Source organism: Lagenorhynchus albirostris, chromosome 5 (genome assembly GCF_949774975.1).
Source record: "Lagenorhynchus albirostris chromosome 5, mLagAlb1.1, whole genome shotgun sequence".
Lineage (NCBI taxonomy): Eukaryota > Metazoa > Chordata > Mammalia > Artiodactyla > Delphinidae > Lagenorhynchus > Lagenorhynchus albirostris.
The window spans coordinates 74,853,280-74,868,156 of NC_083099.1; the positions used below are offsets into that span (position 1 = coordinate 74,853,280).

Below are 14,877 nucleotides of genomic sequence, written 5' to 3' on the forward strand. Positions count from 1 at the left end.
GGATGGGGGTGGGACTTAGGCGTGCCTCTGGCCTTGGAGGGCAGAGGACCAGGTCTAGGATCCCAGCAGGCTCACTTGGCCCAAGTGGGTGGGGGAAATGCTAGGCGTGTTTCCCCCGATCCTCCAATCCCAGTGGCCCCCTTCTCATTGGCATCTCTTCATCTTCTCCCCGCTCCCTCCCTCCTATATCCCTGTGACCCACGCAGCCAGAGGGGACCCTGGAAGGCAGGGGACCAGACCCGGAAGCCCAGCAGGCTTCCCAGGGCCAAGTGGGCAGGGAAACTCCCATGGCCCCTCCCCTAATCCCCTGGCCCCAGATGGTCCCCCACATCTGCCTCTCCTCTTCCCCCCTCCTCCCTCACTCCTACGCCCCTAGGACCCCCACAGCCAGAAGGGGCCTTGGAGGGCCGAGGACCCTGCCTGGGAGCCCTGCAGGCTTCCCAGGACCTGATTGGGCAGCATGCTAGGCATGCTCCCCGCCCCGATCCTCTGAGCCCCCGAGTGTCCTTTCAGGAGTGTGAACCCCTCCACAATCCCAGCCACCCCTCAGTTGCCCGGTGCTGTCTAGCCTCCACTTTTCCTCCCCCCTTACGCCTCCCCTCATCCTATCTGGTCACTCGGGTTCCTCCCATGTCCTTGGGTGTCGAGGTCCCCCACCAGCATCTGCCAGGCACCCTAGTTGTGGGGAGATGTGAACTCTGCATCCTCCCCTGCCACCATCGTTGACTCTGCCCTGACTTACTGGTTTCTTAGTAGCATGTTATTTAATCTCCATGTAACCTCTTGTTTTTTCTCATTTCTCTTTCTGTGGTTGATTTCTAGTTTCATGATGTTGTGGTGAGAAAGCATGCTTGAAATTATTTATTTATTTGCTTGTAAATTTATTTATTTATTTATTTATTTATTGGCTGCGTTGGATCTTCGTTGCTGCACGTGGGCTTCCTTAGTTACGGCGAGCCGGGGCTACTCTTTGTTGCGGTGTGCAGGCTTCTCTTGTTGCACAGCACAGGCTCTAGGTGCATGGGCTTCAGTAGTTCTGGCCCGTGGGCTCAGTAGTTGTGGCTCATGGGTTCTAGAGTGCAGGCTCAGTAGTTGTGGCACACAAGCTTAGTTGCTCTGCGGCATGTGGGATCTTCCCGGACCAGGGCTCGAACCCGTGTCCTCTGCGTTCGTAGGCAGATTCTTAACCACTGTGCCACAAGGAAAGTCCTTCAAATAATTTCTTTACTCAAATTTGTTGAGGTTTGTTTTGTTTCCTAGTATGTGGTCAATCCTAGAGAATGTTCCATGTGCACTTGAAAAGAATGTGTATTCTGGTTTTTTTTTGGATGAAAATATCAATTAAGTCTAACTGTTCTATTGTATCATTTAGGATCTCTGTTATGTTATTAATTTTCTGTCTGGAAGATCTGTCCACTGATGTGAGTGAGGTGTTAAAGTCTCCTACTATTATTGTATTCCCGTCAGTTTCTCCCTTTATTTCTGTTAATGTTTGTTTTTTGTATTTAGGTGCTCCTATATCACGTGCATATATGTTAACAAGTTTAATATCCTATTCTTCTGTTGATCATTTTACCATTATATAGTGTCTTCTTTTTGTTTTTTTATGGCCTTTGTTTTAAAGTCTTCTTTTTTTTAAATAAATTTACTTATCTATTTATTTATTTTTGGTTGCATTGGGTCTTCGTTGCTGTGTGTGGGCTTTCTCTAGTTGTGGTGAGCGGGGGATACTCTTCGTTGTGGTGTGCAGGCTTCTCATTGTGGTGGCTTCTCTTGCTGTGGAGCACGGGCTCTAGGCACATGGGCTTCAGTAGTTGTGGCCCATGGGCTCAGTAGTTGTAGCTCGCAGGCTGTAGAGTGTAGGCTCAGTAGTTGTGGTTCACGGGCTTAGTTGCTCCGCGGCATGTGGGATCTTCCTGGACGAGGGCTTGAACCCATGTTCCCTGCATTGGCAGGCGGATCCTTAACCACTGCTCCACCAGGGAAGTCCGAGTCTTTTTTGTCTGAGTATTGCTCTCCCCGCTTTCTTGTCATTTCCATTTGCATGAATTATTTTTTCCATCCCCTCACTTTCAATCTATGTGTGTCCTTTGCCCTAAAGGGGGTCTCTTGTAGGCAGCATATTATAGGCTCTTATTTTTTTATCCAATCTGCCACTCTTTTTTTTTTCCCACTCTGTCCTTTTTTTTTTTTTTTCCTGCACTGTGCAGCCTGTGGGATATTAGTTCCCTAACCAGGGATTGAACCCGCACACTCTGCAGTGGGAGTGCGGAGTCTTAACCACTGGATCAACAGCAAAATCCCCATTGTGTCTTTTAATTGGAGCATTTAGTCCATTAACATTCAAGATAATTATTGATAGATATGTGTTTATTTCCATTTTGAACCTTGTGTTCCAGTTGATGTTGTATTTCTTCTTTGTTCCTTTTTATTTTTGTGGTTTGGTGGTTTTCTTTTGTATTATGCTTGTGTTCTCTTCTTTTTGGCTTTTGTGAATATATTGTATGTTTTTGATTTGTGGTTACCCTGGTTTTGAAGTATGTTAGCCTATTACTATATCTGCTTGCTTTAGACTGGTAGTCATATAGGCCCAAACACAGTCTTTAAAAAAAAAAAATCTGCATTTTCTTACTCTCCTCTCCCATATATTATGATTTTGATGTCCTCTTTTACATCTTCATGTTTATCCTTTTGCTGTTCATTGTAGTTATCATCGCTTTCCAAAAAAAAATTTTTTTAATCTGTGTACTGGCTTATTTAAGTGATTTACTTTCCAATTGTGATTTTCTCTTTACTGTAGATTCTTGCTGCTTTTCTATTTGGAGACGATCTTTCAATAGTTCTTTTAGGATAGGTTTAATATTACTGTATTCTTTTTGTTTTTGATTGTCTAAGAAATTATCTCTCCTTCTATTCTAAATGATAATCTTTCTGGGTAGAGTATCCTAGGTTGCACCTTTTTCCCTTTCAAGACTTTGAATATATCTTGCTACTGTCTTCTGGCGCGCAGTGTTTCTGTAAAGAAATCAGCTGATAGCCTTATGGAGGTTCCCTTGTTAATTAACTGTTTGTTTTTCTCTTGCTGCCTTTAGAATCCTCTCTTTAAATTTTCCCATTTTAATTATAATATGTCTTGGTGTAGGTCTGATTGGGTTCATCTTGTTTGGGACCCTCTGTGCTTCCTGTACCTCGACAACTGTTTCCTTCTTTAGATTAGGGAAGTTTTCAGCCATAATTTCTTTTTTTTTTTGCGGTACGTGGGCCTCTCACTGCTGTGGCCTCTCCCGTTGCGGAGCACAGGCTCCGGATGCGCAGGCTTAGCGGCCATGGCTCACGGGCCCAGCCGCTCTGCAGCATGTGGGATCTTCCCAGATCAGGGCACGAACTCACGTCCCCTGCATCGGCAGGCGGACTCTCAACCACTGCGCCAACAGGGAAGTCCCATAATTTCTTCAAGTACATTTTTGATCCCCTTTTCTCTTTCTTCTCCTTCTGGGATCCTTATTATGCGTAGATTGGCATGCTTTATATTATCCTATAGGTCTCGTATATTGCTTTCATTTTTTTTTTAATTTGTCTTTCTGTCTGCTGTCCTGATTGGGTGATTTCCATTATTCTACCCTCCAGATCACTTATTCGTTCTTCTGAGTTATCCAGTTTGCTATTTATTGCCTTTAAGCTCAACTTTTGTCTTGGCAAATGAGTTTTCTAATTTTTTTTTGAGTTTTCTAATTTTAATTGGTACCTCTTTAATAGTTTCTAGTTCCTTTGTAGAGTAATCTGCACTTCTATCTATAGCCTTTCTTAATTCCTTCAGTATTTTCATTATCTCCTTTTTGAATTCAGAATCGGGTATACTGGAGATGTCGGTCATCTTTAGGGGAATTCCCTTGATCTTTTAATTGAGAGCGGTTCCTCTGCTTCTTCATTTTACTTGTATTTCTCTGACTGTGAGTTTAGGAGAAACACTTAATCAACTGTGGTCTTGAAGGGCTGTTTTTATGTGGGAGTGTCCTGGTGTAGCCTCTGTGAGTCTAATATTTTGGGGATTAGGGCTGTCTTTAGTATGTATGACTGCCACGTCTTTCCTCAGTGTGTGTTGGCTGTTTCCCATTGATAGGGTGTGTGATTGTTGTGGTGACCAGAGCCTGCAATGGATGTTGAGTAGGATCTCCTCTTTGTCACAGCCCTGTTGGGGGCAGAGCCTGCTCCCCAGTTGTTGGAGTAGACACCCCCAGATCTGTTTCTGATCTGTGGTATGAGGTAGGAAGGACTAGAGCGCTTCCTCTGGGAGAGGAGCCACTGAGTATTCCTCCGTTGGAGCTGTCCACTAGGAAGTGAGCTCTGTGGTGTTGCCTGTCACCCATTGTGCAGGCTCACAGAGTACACTGTTTCTGGCACTGCCCTCAAGCCCTGCCTTAACCATGGGGATTCAGGCAGTCGGCCATCCAGGCCAGTCGGTCCCTCAGGCTCTGTGCTCACAAAGCCACTAGCACAGATCCATTGGTGCAGAACTGCTGAAGTCAGTCAGCCATAGTCGCACACCTAGACCCACCGTGGGAGCTACTGAGTCAGCCCAGATCCCTGGCCCCACCCCTGGTGTGTACCTGCAGAGCCTGCAGCTGCTGTCACCAGACCCACCCTGGCCATGGGTGCACCAGTAATCTTCTCAGATGTCCCACAGGCACTGAGTTTACAAAGCCACCCATAGCACGTAAATCTGCAGATCACACAGCTGCTGGGACGCTCAGATCTCAGCCCTGCTTCTAAAGTCATGCAGTCCCTGGGGATTGGCTCGGATTTCAGCCCCACCTCCTTGTGTGGTTATGTGCTCCCAGAACTCATAGAGGCAGATCCATCCTGCTGTGAGCACACTGAGAATGAGGCTGCTATGACAGGCCCCACCCCTTCCTTTGCACACATATGTTAACAATGGGGCTTCAGTGGCAGACCCAGGCTCTTTCCTCTGCACACCCCTGGTTGTGTCTTGGGCCTCACTCCTGCCCCTTCACGCTGTCTCCGTGTAGCCATCCCCAATCCGCTCCCCCAGTCTGTCCTCTGAAGCCTGAGTTTCAGCACCCAGCCCCTACACACACCAGCAGACATGCGTCTTAGGCTAGGGAGTGCGTGGAGTTGGCCAGGACCTTCTGTGCAGGTCTCTCTCTGTTCTGCATGCCACAAGCTGGCTACTGCACTCTCCTTCAAGCCTCTGAAACTCTCTTTCCATCCCGGCTGATCTCCCTGCCAGTGAAGAAGTTTCCCAGGGTGAGGGAACATTTCCTCTTTCACAACTCCCTCCCAGGGGCACAGGTCTTGTCCTGATCCCTTTTTTTTTTTTTTCTTTCGTCCTGCCCAGTTACTTAGTGATCTTTTTTTTTTTAATTTTTTAATTTAATTTTATTTTTTTATACAGCAGGTTCTTATTAGTCATCAGTTTTACACACATCAGTGTATACATGTCAATCCCAACTACTTAGTGATCTTTTTTGCAGCTTTGGTTGTATGAGATCTCTGCCAGCATTCAGCAGGTATTTTGTGAGAAATTTTCCACATATAGGTGTATTTTTGATGTCTTTGTCGGGGGAGGTGACCTCCATGTCCTTCTATTCTGCCATCTTGATCTGGCCTCTACCTTTTGAACTTTTTGATATGTGTTTTCTGATTTCCCTTGTGGGTTTTTCTTTCTCTCTTTTTTTTTTTTTTGGACTTGAACTTATTTAGTAATGTGTTGTTTAATTTCCAAATATTTGGAGCTTTTCCAGATATCTTCTCAGTATTCATTTCTAATTTAATTTCATTTTGGTAAAAGAATGTGCTTTGTGTGGTTTTAATCCTTTAAATTTATTGAGGTTTGTTTTATAGCACTGAATGCATTCTATCTTGGTAAATGTTTTGTGTGCACTTGACAGGAATGTGTATTCTGTTGATGTTAGGTGAGAGTATTCTGTAAATGTCAATTAGATCAAGTGGATTAATCATATTTTTCTAGTCCTCTGTATCTTTACTGATTTTCTGTGCACTCTATCAGTTGAGAAGAGGTATTGAGATCAGTTACTGAAATTACCAATTTTAATGGAATATTTCTCTTTATAGTTCGATAAGTTTTTGTGCCATGTTATTTGGACCTCTGTTGTTTGGGCCATACACATTTAAGATTATATGTCCTTTTCTCAGGAATGGTAACACAGTTGTTGGAAACATCCTCAAGCTTCCTGGCAAATAGGAACCACACTCTGTTTCTCCAGAATGCTGACCCTGAAAAGATTGCACATCCTCTTGCTGCATTGCCCCCAGCCCTTGGCCATTATGAGATGATCCTCCATCCGTGGTCATAGTTCTTGCTTTGAATTCTACTTTAATATTAAAATTGTCACTTAAAAATATTATTGAGATATATTTTACATATCATAAAATTCACCTGTTTTAAGTGTACAATTCAGTGATTTTGGTAGCTTTCCTTAGTGGTACAGTTTTTACCATTAATTAGTTTTAGAATCCTTTGATCTTCCCATAAGATCCTTCATGCCCATTGATAGTTAATCCCTGTTCCTGCCCCCAGTCCCAGGGAACCTACTTTCTGTCTCTATAATTTTACTTTGTCTGGACATTTCAGATAAATGGAATCATACAGTATGTGATCTCTTATGCCTAGCTTTTTTCACTTAGCACGTTTTTGAGGTTCATTCGTGGTACAACATGTATCAATATTTCATTCCTTTTTATTACTGAATAGTACTCCATTATGTGATACTACATTTTGTCTATCCCTTCACCAACTGATGGACATTTGCAGTATTGGACTATGATGATTAATACTGCAGTGAACATTCTTGTGCAGATCTTTGTGTGGACATGTTTTCACTTCTCTTGGGTAAATACCTACGAGTGGCATTCCTGGTTTGTGTGGTAGTTTTATGTCTAACTTTTCAAGAAACTGCCAAACTATTTTCAAAACTGGCTGCACCATTTTACATTCCTGCCAGAAACCTATGAAGGTTCCAGTTCTCTTCATCTTCATCAACATTTGTTATTGCCTGTCTTATTTAGTATGCCCATTCTAGCTGGTGTGAAATAGTATCTCATTGTGATTTTAATTTGCATTTCCCTAATGGCTAGTGATGTTGAGCATGTTTTTATGTTCTAATTAGCCATTTGTATATCTTCTTTGTTAAAATGTTTACTTATAAATTTCACCCATTTTTTAAATTGAATTGTTTGTTGTCTTATTGTGTTATAGGAGTTCTTTGTAAATTCTGGACACAGATCCTTTATTGGGTATGTGTTTTGTAAATATTGTCTCCTGGTCTCTTGCTCATCTTTTCATTTTCTTAATGGTGTTTATTTCAGTGATCAGTTTTTATTTGATGAGGTGAGATTATCAGTGTTTTTTTATCTTCTAAGTTTTATTGTGAGGTGAGAGCCTAAAGTCACCTATTTGCACGTGGATATCCAGCTGTCCCAGCACCATTTGTTGAACAGACTATACTTTCCCCAAAGAATTGTCTTGGCAGATTTCTTTGGCTTGGAGTTTGTTGAGCTCCCCCCGCCCTGCCCCCGTGCTGTGCCTGCAAGCTCTCTAACTCGTCAGTTGGAGCACTCATAGGACCCCCTCATTTGTTTGCCTGCTCTCAGGAGTCACTGTCCTGTGCTGCCTTTTGTTTGACATCTGAAAACCATTGTTTCATTATATTTTGTCTGGTTCTATAGTTGATTAAAAGCAGGAGGGTAAATCTGGTGCCCATTATTTAATCACGTCCAGAAGCACAAGTGGTCTCTTCTATTTCAGCTTTTTAAAAATTTATTTCTCGGGCTTCCCTGGTGGCGCAGTGGTTGGGAATCTGCCTGCCAATGCAGGGGACACGGGTTTGAGCCCTGGTCTGGGAAGATCCCACATGCCGCGGAACCACTAAGCCCATGAGCCACAACTACTGAGCCTGTGCGTCTGGAGCCTGTGCTCCGCAACGGGAGAGGCCACGACAGTGAGAGCCCCGCTCACTGCGATGAAGAGTGGCCCCCGCTCGCCGCAACTGGAGAAAGCCCTGGCACAGAAACGAAGACCCAGCACAGCCAAAAATAAATAAATAAATTTATTTTAAAAAAATTTATTTCTCCTTTTGCGTATTGTTTCCTAAGTTTCTTAAAAATAAAAATCTTGGTTATATAACTTGGGAAAATATAAATTATTTTTAATTTAAAAAGAAGTAGAAGCAGCAGCATCTTGGACATTAACATCAGCAACATAGTGTCAGCATTCTTGTAACTCATAGGCATGAAATTCTAGATCTGATTCAGGAAATGTAATTTATTAAGATTACTGTTAATTTTGAGGGTATCAGTTCTATTTAATTATCTTTTTTGAAGAATGTAAAATATGTGGTTTTCGGATTTCAGGCGATTGTGGAGAAATGTGACAGACTCTCTGAGGGAATCTGATATTGATAAGGCCACAGAGCATAAACGTACCCTGGAAGAACGCCAGAGGACTGAAGAAAGGCATCGTACTGAAACAGGCACACCTTGGAAAACCAAATATTTTATTAAAGAGGTACATGTCCTACATGTCTTCAGACTAAAACTCATTATCTACTTAGTGAGAACTTCAGCTTAGTAGGCTTTCTTGAATTATCACTTATATAACTTTATTTCTAAAAATAGTCCAGCTTAACCATGAGCTTTTTCATGAGCTTTTCACAGTTTGTCAAAGTAGAATAGTTTACCAGCAGTTCAGATGAAATAGATTTGGGGATTTAGATTGGCCACAAAATACCGACATTAATCTTTAATCTCAGTAACAGAATATGCAATTGACAATTTGTTGTTTTTGTACCACAGTGAAACTCTTTGTTCACTTCCAGAGACCACATTTTAAGGATGCATGAAAAACTTAAATGGCTACACAGAGGATAGTGACTAGAATCTTTGCATTGTTTAAGGAAAAAAGAGTGATGTGGGGGGTACTTAGGCTGGAAAACAGATAATTGGAGCCATTCATTATAACTTTCTTCAAATATAGGTTAGGCTTATCATGTAAAAGTTTCTTATCAGCTCCAATAGCAGACTTGAGCTAGGCCCAGACTACCAGGAAGCATTTTGAGCTTAACATAAGAAGGAATGTATAACAATAAAAAATATCCAATAATCGGGCTTCCCTGGTGGCGCAGTGGTTGAGAGTCCGCCGGCCGATGCAGGGGACACGGGTTCGTGCCTCGGTCCGGGAAGATGCCACATGCCAGGGAGCGGCTAGGCCCGTGAGCCATGGCCGCTGAGCCTGCGCATCCAGAGCCTGTGCTCTGCAACGGAAGAGGCCACAACAGTGAGAGGCCTGTGTACCGTAAATAAATAAATAAATAAATAAAAAATCCAATAATGACAAGTGTACATTTATAGTAATGTGTTCCCCATCGCTAGACTCATGTAAGAGACCATGGCTTATGTAGAAGCATTTAATTCACTAGTTTTGCAGGTAAGACAAAATGATTCCTAAAGTCTTTTCTAAATTTAAAGGTTTTGTTTTATTTTGTTTATTAATTTCTGGTAGAACTCAGAGTAAGGTGAATAATGGACCAGAGCTGATGCCAAGAAAAGTTTTCTTGTCCATAGCCAAGTCTAAGGAAACTCATTGAATTTTAATATTGGTCTGTCAGGAAGAATCTAGAAAAACAGTTTGTGAATTTTGCATAGTTATTACTCTTAAAAGCCCACAGTTTATTGTAGTAGTTTCATTGCTTTAATTTTTCTCATCTTTGGGTATGAAATATAAATGCCAACTGTTTTCTTTCTTCCTTCCTTCCCTCCCTCCCTCCCTCCCTCCTTTCTTTCTTTCTTTCTTTTTGGCTGCATCGGGTCTTCATTGCTGCATGCGGGCTTTCTCTAGTTGTAGTGAGTGGGGGCTACTCTTTGTTGTGGTGCATGGGCTTCTCATTGCGATGGCTTCTCTTGTTGTGGAGCATGGGCTCTAGGCGCACGGGCTTCAGTAGTTGTGGCTCACGGGCTCTGGAGCACAGGCTCAGTAGTTGTGGCGCACGGGCTTAGTTGCTCCGCGGCATGTGGGATCTTCCCGGACCACGGCTTAAACACGTGTCGCCTGTATTGGCAGGTGGATTCTTAACCACTGCACCACCAGGGAAGTCCCCCAAATGTTTAAATGGATAGGAATTCAAGGAAAAGTACTTTACATCTCTTCATTTTTATATGAAAAGATAAACCTTTGTAACTACTATGCAAAATTATAGTCTTGTAACCTTAGGTTTTTTTCATTTCAAGCTCACTAAGATAGTATACCAGAAGCAGATTCTAACGAGGAGAATTTTTCTAAGGGAAGCCTTCTATAAATCATTAAAAATGAACTCTAGGGGCTGAGAGCAAGAAGCTGTAATGGGTAAAAGATGCAACCGATTTTAAAAGATAGGCCTCCTGGTTCTTGCAACTAACATGACATGTAAACATGCTACTTCTCATGTATTTGACAGATATTATTAAGAACATACCACTTAATCCCTTTATTATACTTTGTGATGTTGGATAGACAGATGTAGAAAGTGATAGCAAGATAGAGCAGTTGTCTAATAAAGTAGTGAATTCCTTTCTGCCTAGATAGTCTTCACTAACTGCCTGATGAAACAGTAGATTGGAGATGCTGGCTCAGGTTTGGGCCTCTTTAGTTGGTAAGATGTAAGATGGCTTTCTAAATGGTGTGCCATGACACAGTGGTACAACAATAGATGGGTTAGATTTGTGTCATATACTGATTGTCTAAGCCCATGGGGCCGTCGCGTCACATCCTGTGTGTGACAGGACCATGGACTGTGCTGTAAGAAGCACTACAGAGTAGAGGTGAGGCTGACGAGGATGGTAGTTAGCTGACACTGGTACCACGAAGTTCATAACAACTTTGGCGCTATTGCCATCAGGTATGGCTCTTTGCTGAGAAGAATCATATGTTATTGAAAAGTCAGTTTTGTCTCCCCTGTGGTCCTAAACACAGTGCTGGGCACTTAGTAGATGTTTCATACATATTGTTATGAGTGACAAGAGCTTTTCCACTTGTTTGGTACTTTCATTATTGCTGTCAAACCAACAGACCAGTTTGGAGTTGGCTTTAGTTAGATGGAGGAGTAGAGTCACTTGATATAAAAAGAGGAGGTAGAGTAACCTGAGAAAGTATAAATGAACTTAAAGTGTTTCTAGTATCATTTGATAATACCTACCTTCTTTTCCTAACCATTTCTCATTGACGTTTAATTTATTAGATCTTCCATTTCCTCCCTTTTGCGATTATACACATCCATCAGGATCTATTGGTCATATCCTCTTGAGTGGATGTTTAAAATTGCTTAAGATGTATATAAATGCAAGCAGGAAGGCTTTTGCAGAATAGTGGACCACATTGGAGTCAGATGTGCTAAGCTTGAACCTCAGTCATACCTTGGATAGTTTACCACTTCTAACTTCGGTTTCCTCATCTGTAAAATGTAGGTAATTATATAGAAGGTGCACTGAAAAGAACTCTGCCCCTTCCTGGGTGAAGTTGGACAACTCATTTCACTTCTCGGAGCCTCAGTTTCTTCATCTGTGAAGTGAGATGGTCAGGTGGCACGTCTTAACTTCTAAACCTAGCATTCTGTAATGTGGTTAGGAGACATCTTTTGTGTTTTGTGATAATTATCAACCAGGTGATTTAATTTAAACAACATAATGGTTTCTTTTGTTAAAGAGAAATTATTCTGACACTTATTAAAAATGAAAAGGAAGACTTTGTTCAAGAATATTGCAGTAGAGGAAAAAGATTGAATTCAACTCTGAATGTGTTGATAAGTGGGAATTTATAGCCAATGGGCAGGATGAGGGAGTAGATGGAAGATTACTAAGAGGAACTTGGTCAGATGTCAAGGATGGTGGGTCGGGGTAGGCACATGATTAGATCAAAAGTGTGAGGAGAAGAGTTTCATTGGATATCAAAGATGAGAGAATTCTTGATAAACTAGTTCATCAGGATTTTTTTTTGCTAAAACTGAGTTTAGCAGGCCTAGGATGAGGCTTAGTCAAGAAGAGAGACAGAGGAGTCTAACTTTTAAAGTTTGGTCAAGGAGAGAGTCCTCGTCACTATGACCCACATAATTGCTGGGTGTAAGCCATTTTTGGAGTAAGGTAGGGTAAATATATATTTTTAAATATTTATTTGAAGATTTTTTTTTTTGATGTGGACCATTTTTAAAGTCTTTATTGAATTTGTTACAATATTGCTTCTGTTTTATGTTTTGGTTTTTTGGCCATGAAGCATGTGGGATCTTAGCTCCCTGACCAGGGATTGAACCCACACCCCCTACATTGGAAGTTGAAGTCTTAACCACTGGACCACCAGGGAAGTCCCTAAAAAAATTTTTTTAATGCAAATAAATTGAGGGCGATATAGGGGTTACGGACAGAGGTTCAAATCTGACTTCCTTCACCTAGTCACATAAACACCGAACTACAGTCTTAGCTACTGTGACCTCAGCTCTGCCAAGATCTCACTCCAGTATGCTGCTTCATGCATTTGCTGCAGCACTTTTTTCCTCACTTGGTCTTCTCCTGTCTTTCTTTCACTCTTTGACTGACTTTATCTCCTTTTGGTATCCTTCTATTCACAGGAACCAGGGAAAACTAATAGGGTAGAGTCAGAAAAGAACTAGGAAACAATACTCAGATCCTAGAGATGCCAGCTGAGATGCAGAGAATAGTTCGTACCTTGGTGACCATTTCCTATGCTCCACCTGCTGCCTGTCACTCCATCAGTGGGGCTCAATCTGCAGCATCTTGGCAAAATTGGCAGAATTGCTACAAATGACTTCTGCAAAGTAAAATATTCGTGGAGCACAAACTAGGTCTTCCCAGACCAGAACTTCTCACCTAATCCTAGCTAAACCACACATATTTTTTGGTGTCTTAAGCACCGAGGCTTTTTCTTCACAAACTCTTGTTTTTAAATGTGAGAACAGAATTCCATTTCAATGAAGGCATTGCATCTAGTTTTGGTTACTGATTCTGAAAATAATAAAGGAATGGTTCTTTAATTTATTTTTCTACTTGTTTCAGGGAGATGCCTGGGTTTATCACAAACCGCTTTGGAAAATAATTCCAACAGTACAACCCGCAGAGTGACACACACTATCTAAGACTCGACCAAATGAACTTCTCTATTTACCCTAAACTCTCTCAGAATGGAGTCATTGCACTGAGTGACCTGCTTCCTGATTGCACAGACTGAAACTAACTACACACGAATGTACCAATTAGGGCACCATAGAACTGCAGCAAGACCAAAGTGTTGAAGAAGCACGATGGACCTCTCACCAAGCCGTTCATGTGATGTGAGCAATATCATCTGAAGCCCTTTCACCTGAATTATTAGATGATTAATCTTTTATCCAGTTCCTTCTCCAAAAGCTAAGTTTGAATCCCCTCTTTTTGCATGGGGGCAGCAGATAAACACAACAGTGAGAACTCAGTGATTTTGATTTCTTTGTAGTGAAAATTGAAGTCTCTTTCAGAGTTTGTGCTTTGCTTTCTGTCAGTAACTGAAGTATTCACTACTCTTACAACAAATCAAGAGGAGGAAGATGATGACCCAGAAGTGGCTTCAGCCATTGTGCCTGAAATCAGTGTTAAAAAAAAAGTCAACCAGGTTGTCATAACAAGGCATTCTGTTCCTTCAAAGAGACTGTGTGCCTGTGTCTGAGGAACTTATCCATTATCCACCTCTGTTAGAACTCTCTTTTAAAAAGTATATTTATAAATTGATTAGAATTATAACCATGGAGAATTTTTTCTTCTGAGCATTTTAATATACTTGAAAACAACATTGACTTGAAAAATTTCAGAGCATTTTTCAATACCTAGTTTTATTAAATATTATACTTGAGAGACAGTTTTTTAAAATGTGGTCATGTCAGTATGATGAGATTTTGGCCCTTCTCAAGAACTGAGGCATTAAAGAACAAGCAAATATTAAAAAATAAGACTTACTGTTTTCCTTACCTTTTTTTCACTTGTAGGTTAATATTCAATATTACGTGCTATCCCTCTGGATAAGTATGCTTTATCTTACCTCTGTTCACTCAAAATTTAAAACAACTATTCATATTTGTCAGTAATTCAGAAGTTATATATGTGACTAAGTGCATGTATGGTATGTTTTGTTTTTTCAAGGAAACGCAAATGCTGAAGAAACAGTATGAAATAAAAAGGTGTCAGGAAAAAAGATATCAGGAAGTTATATTCAGGTACAGTCTTTTTTTTAAATAAGTATTTTATTGAGGTTGAAGAATTGCTGGCAATTAAAAGAATAGTGCTAATTATGGCTTTCGTCATTCATTCAAGTATTTATTTAGCACCTACTTATGGTGCTCAACACTTGTTACTTCAAGCTACCTTAATTTTCCAAGAGTGGTGCCTTACTCTGTTTCTTCTGATGTGGTCTTCCAATCGGTGTGTGTAACATATACCTGTTATTCATCAGCCATTGTAAGTGGCTGTATCTGTTGCATCATCATAAGAAGCTTAAGCTTTGTGCTCTGATAAACTGTGTTTTATTGAAGGGGGCTAATAGGATGAAAACAGCAAAATAATAATTTTTTTCAACAAATTGTAAATTATAAGAAGATAATTGGTTAATGTACAACCATTTTAATGATTCCCCTGTTCATTTTTGCTGTGAAATGCACTGAAAAATCTCAAAATGAGTTATAGTTCATGTGTTGGGAAGATTAAAAAATAATAAAACTAGAGAACAATGATGCCTTTGTCCGTTTTGTGAATGGAGAGAAATAGAAAGTTTATATTTAGCGGAGTTATTGCCCTGTTCATTCGAGAAGGACATTGATTTTAAATCCTTACCTT

At 41.0% G+C, this 14,877-nt stretch overlaps 1 protein-coding gene across 1 annotated transcript in view; it reads left to right on the plus strand.

Moving 5' to 3' along the window:
* Nucleotides 1–14,774, plus strand: part of OSBPL11 (oxysterol binding protein like 11) — a 99,223-nt gene extending 84,449 nt beyond the window's left edge. Inside the window, exons 12-13 of the mRNA XM_060150436.1 lie at nucleotides 8,392–8,545; nucleotides 13,075–14,774. Coding sequence (XP_060006419.1) covers nucleotides 8,392–8,545; nucleotides 13,075–13,140 — 220 coding nt within the window. The 3' untranslated portion in view covers nucleotides 13,141–14,774. The remainder of the gene's footprint in view (nucleotides 1–8,391; nucleotides 8,546–13,074) is intronic.
* Nucleotides 14,775–14,877: the final 103 nt, after the last annotated feature.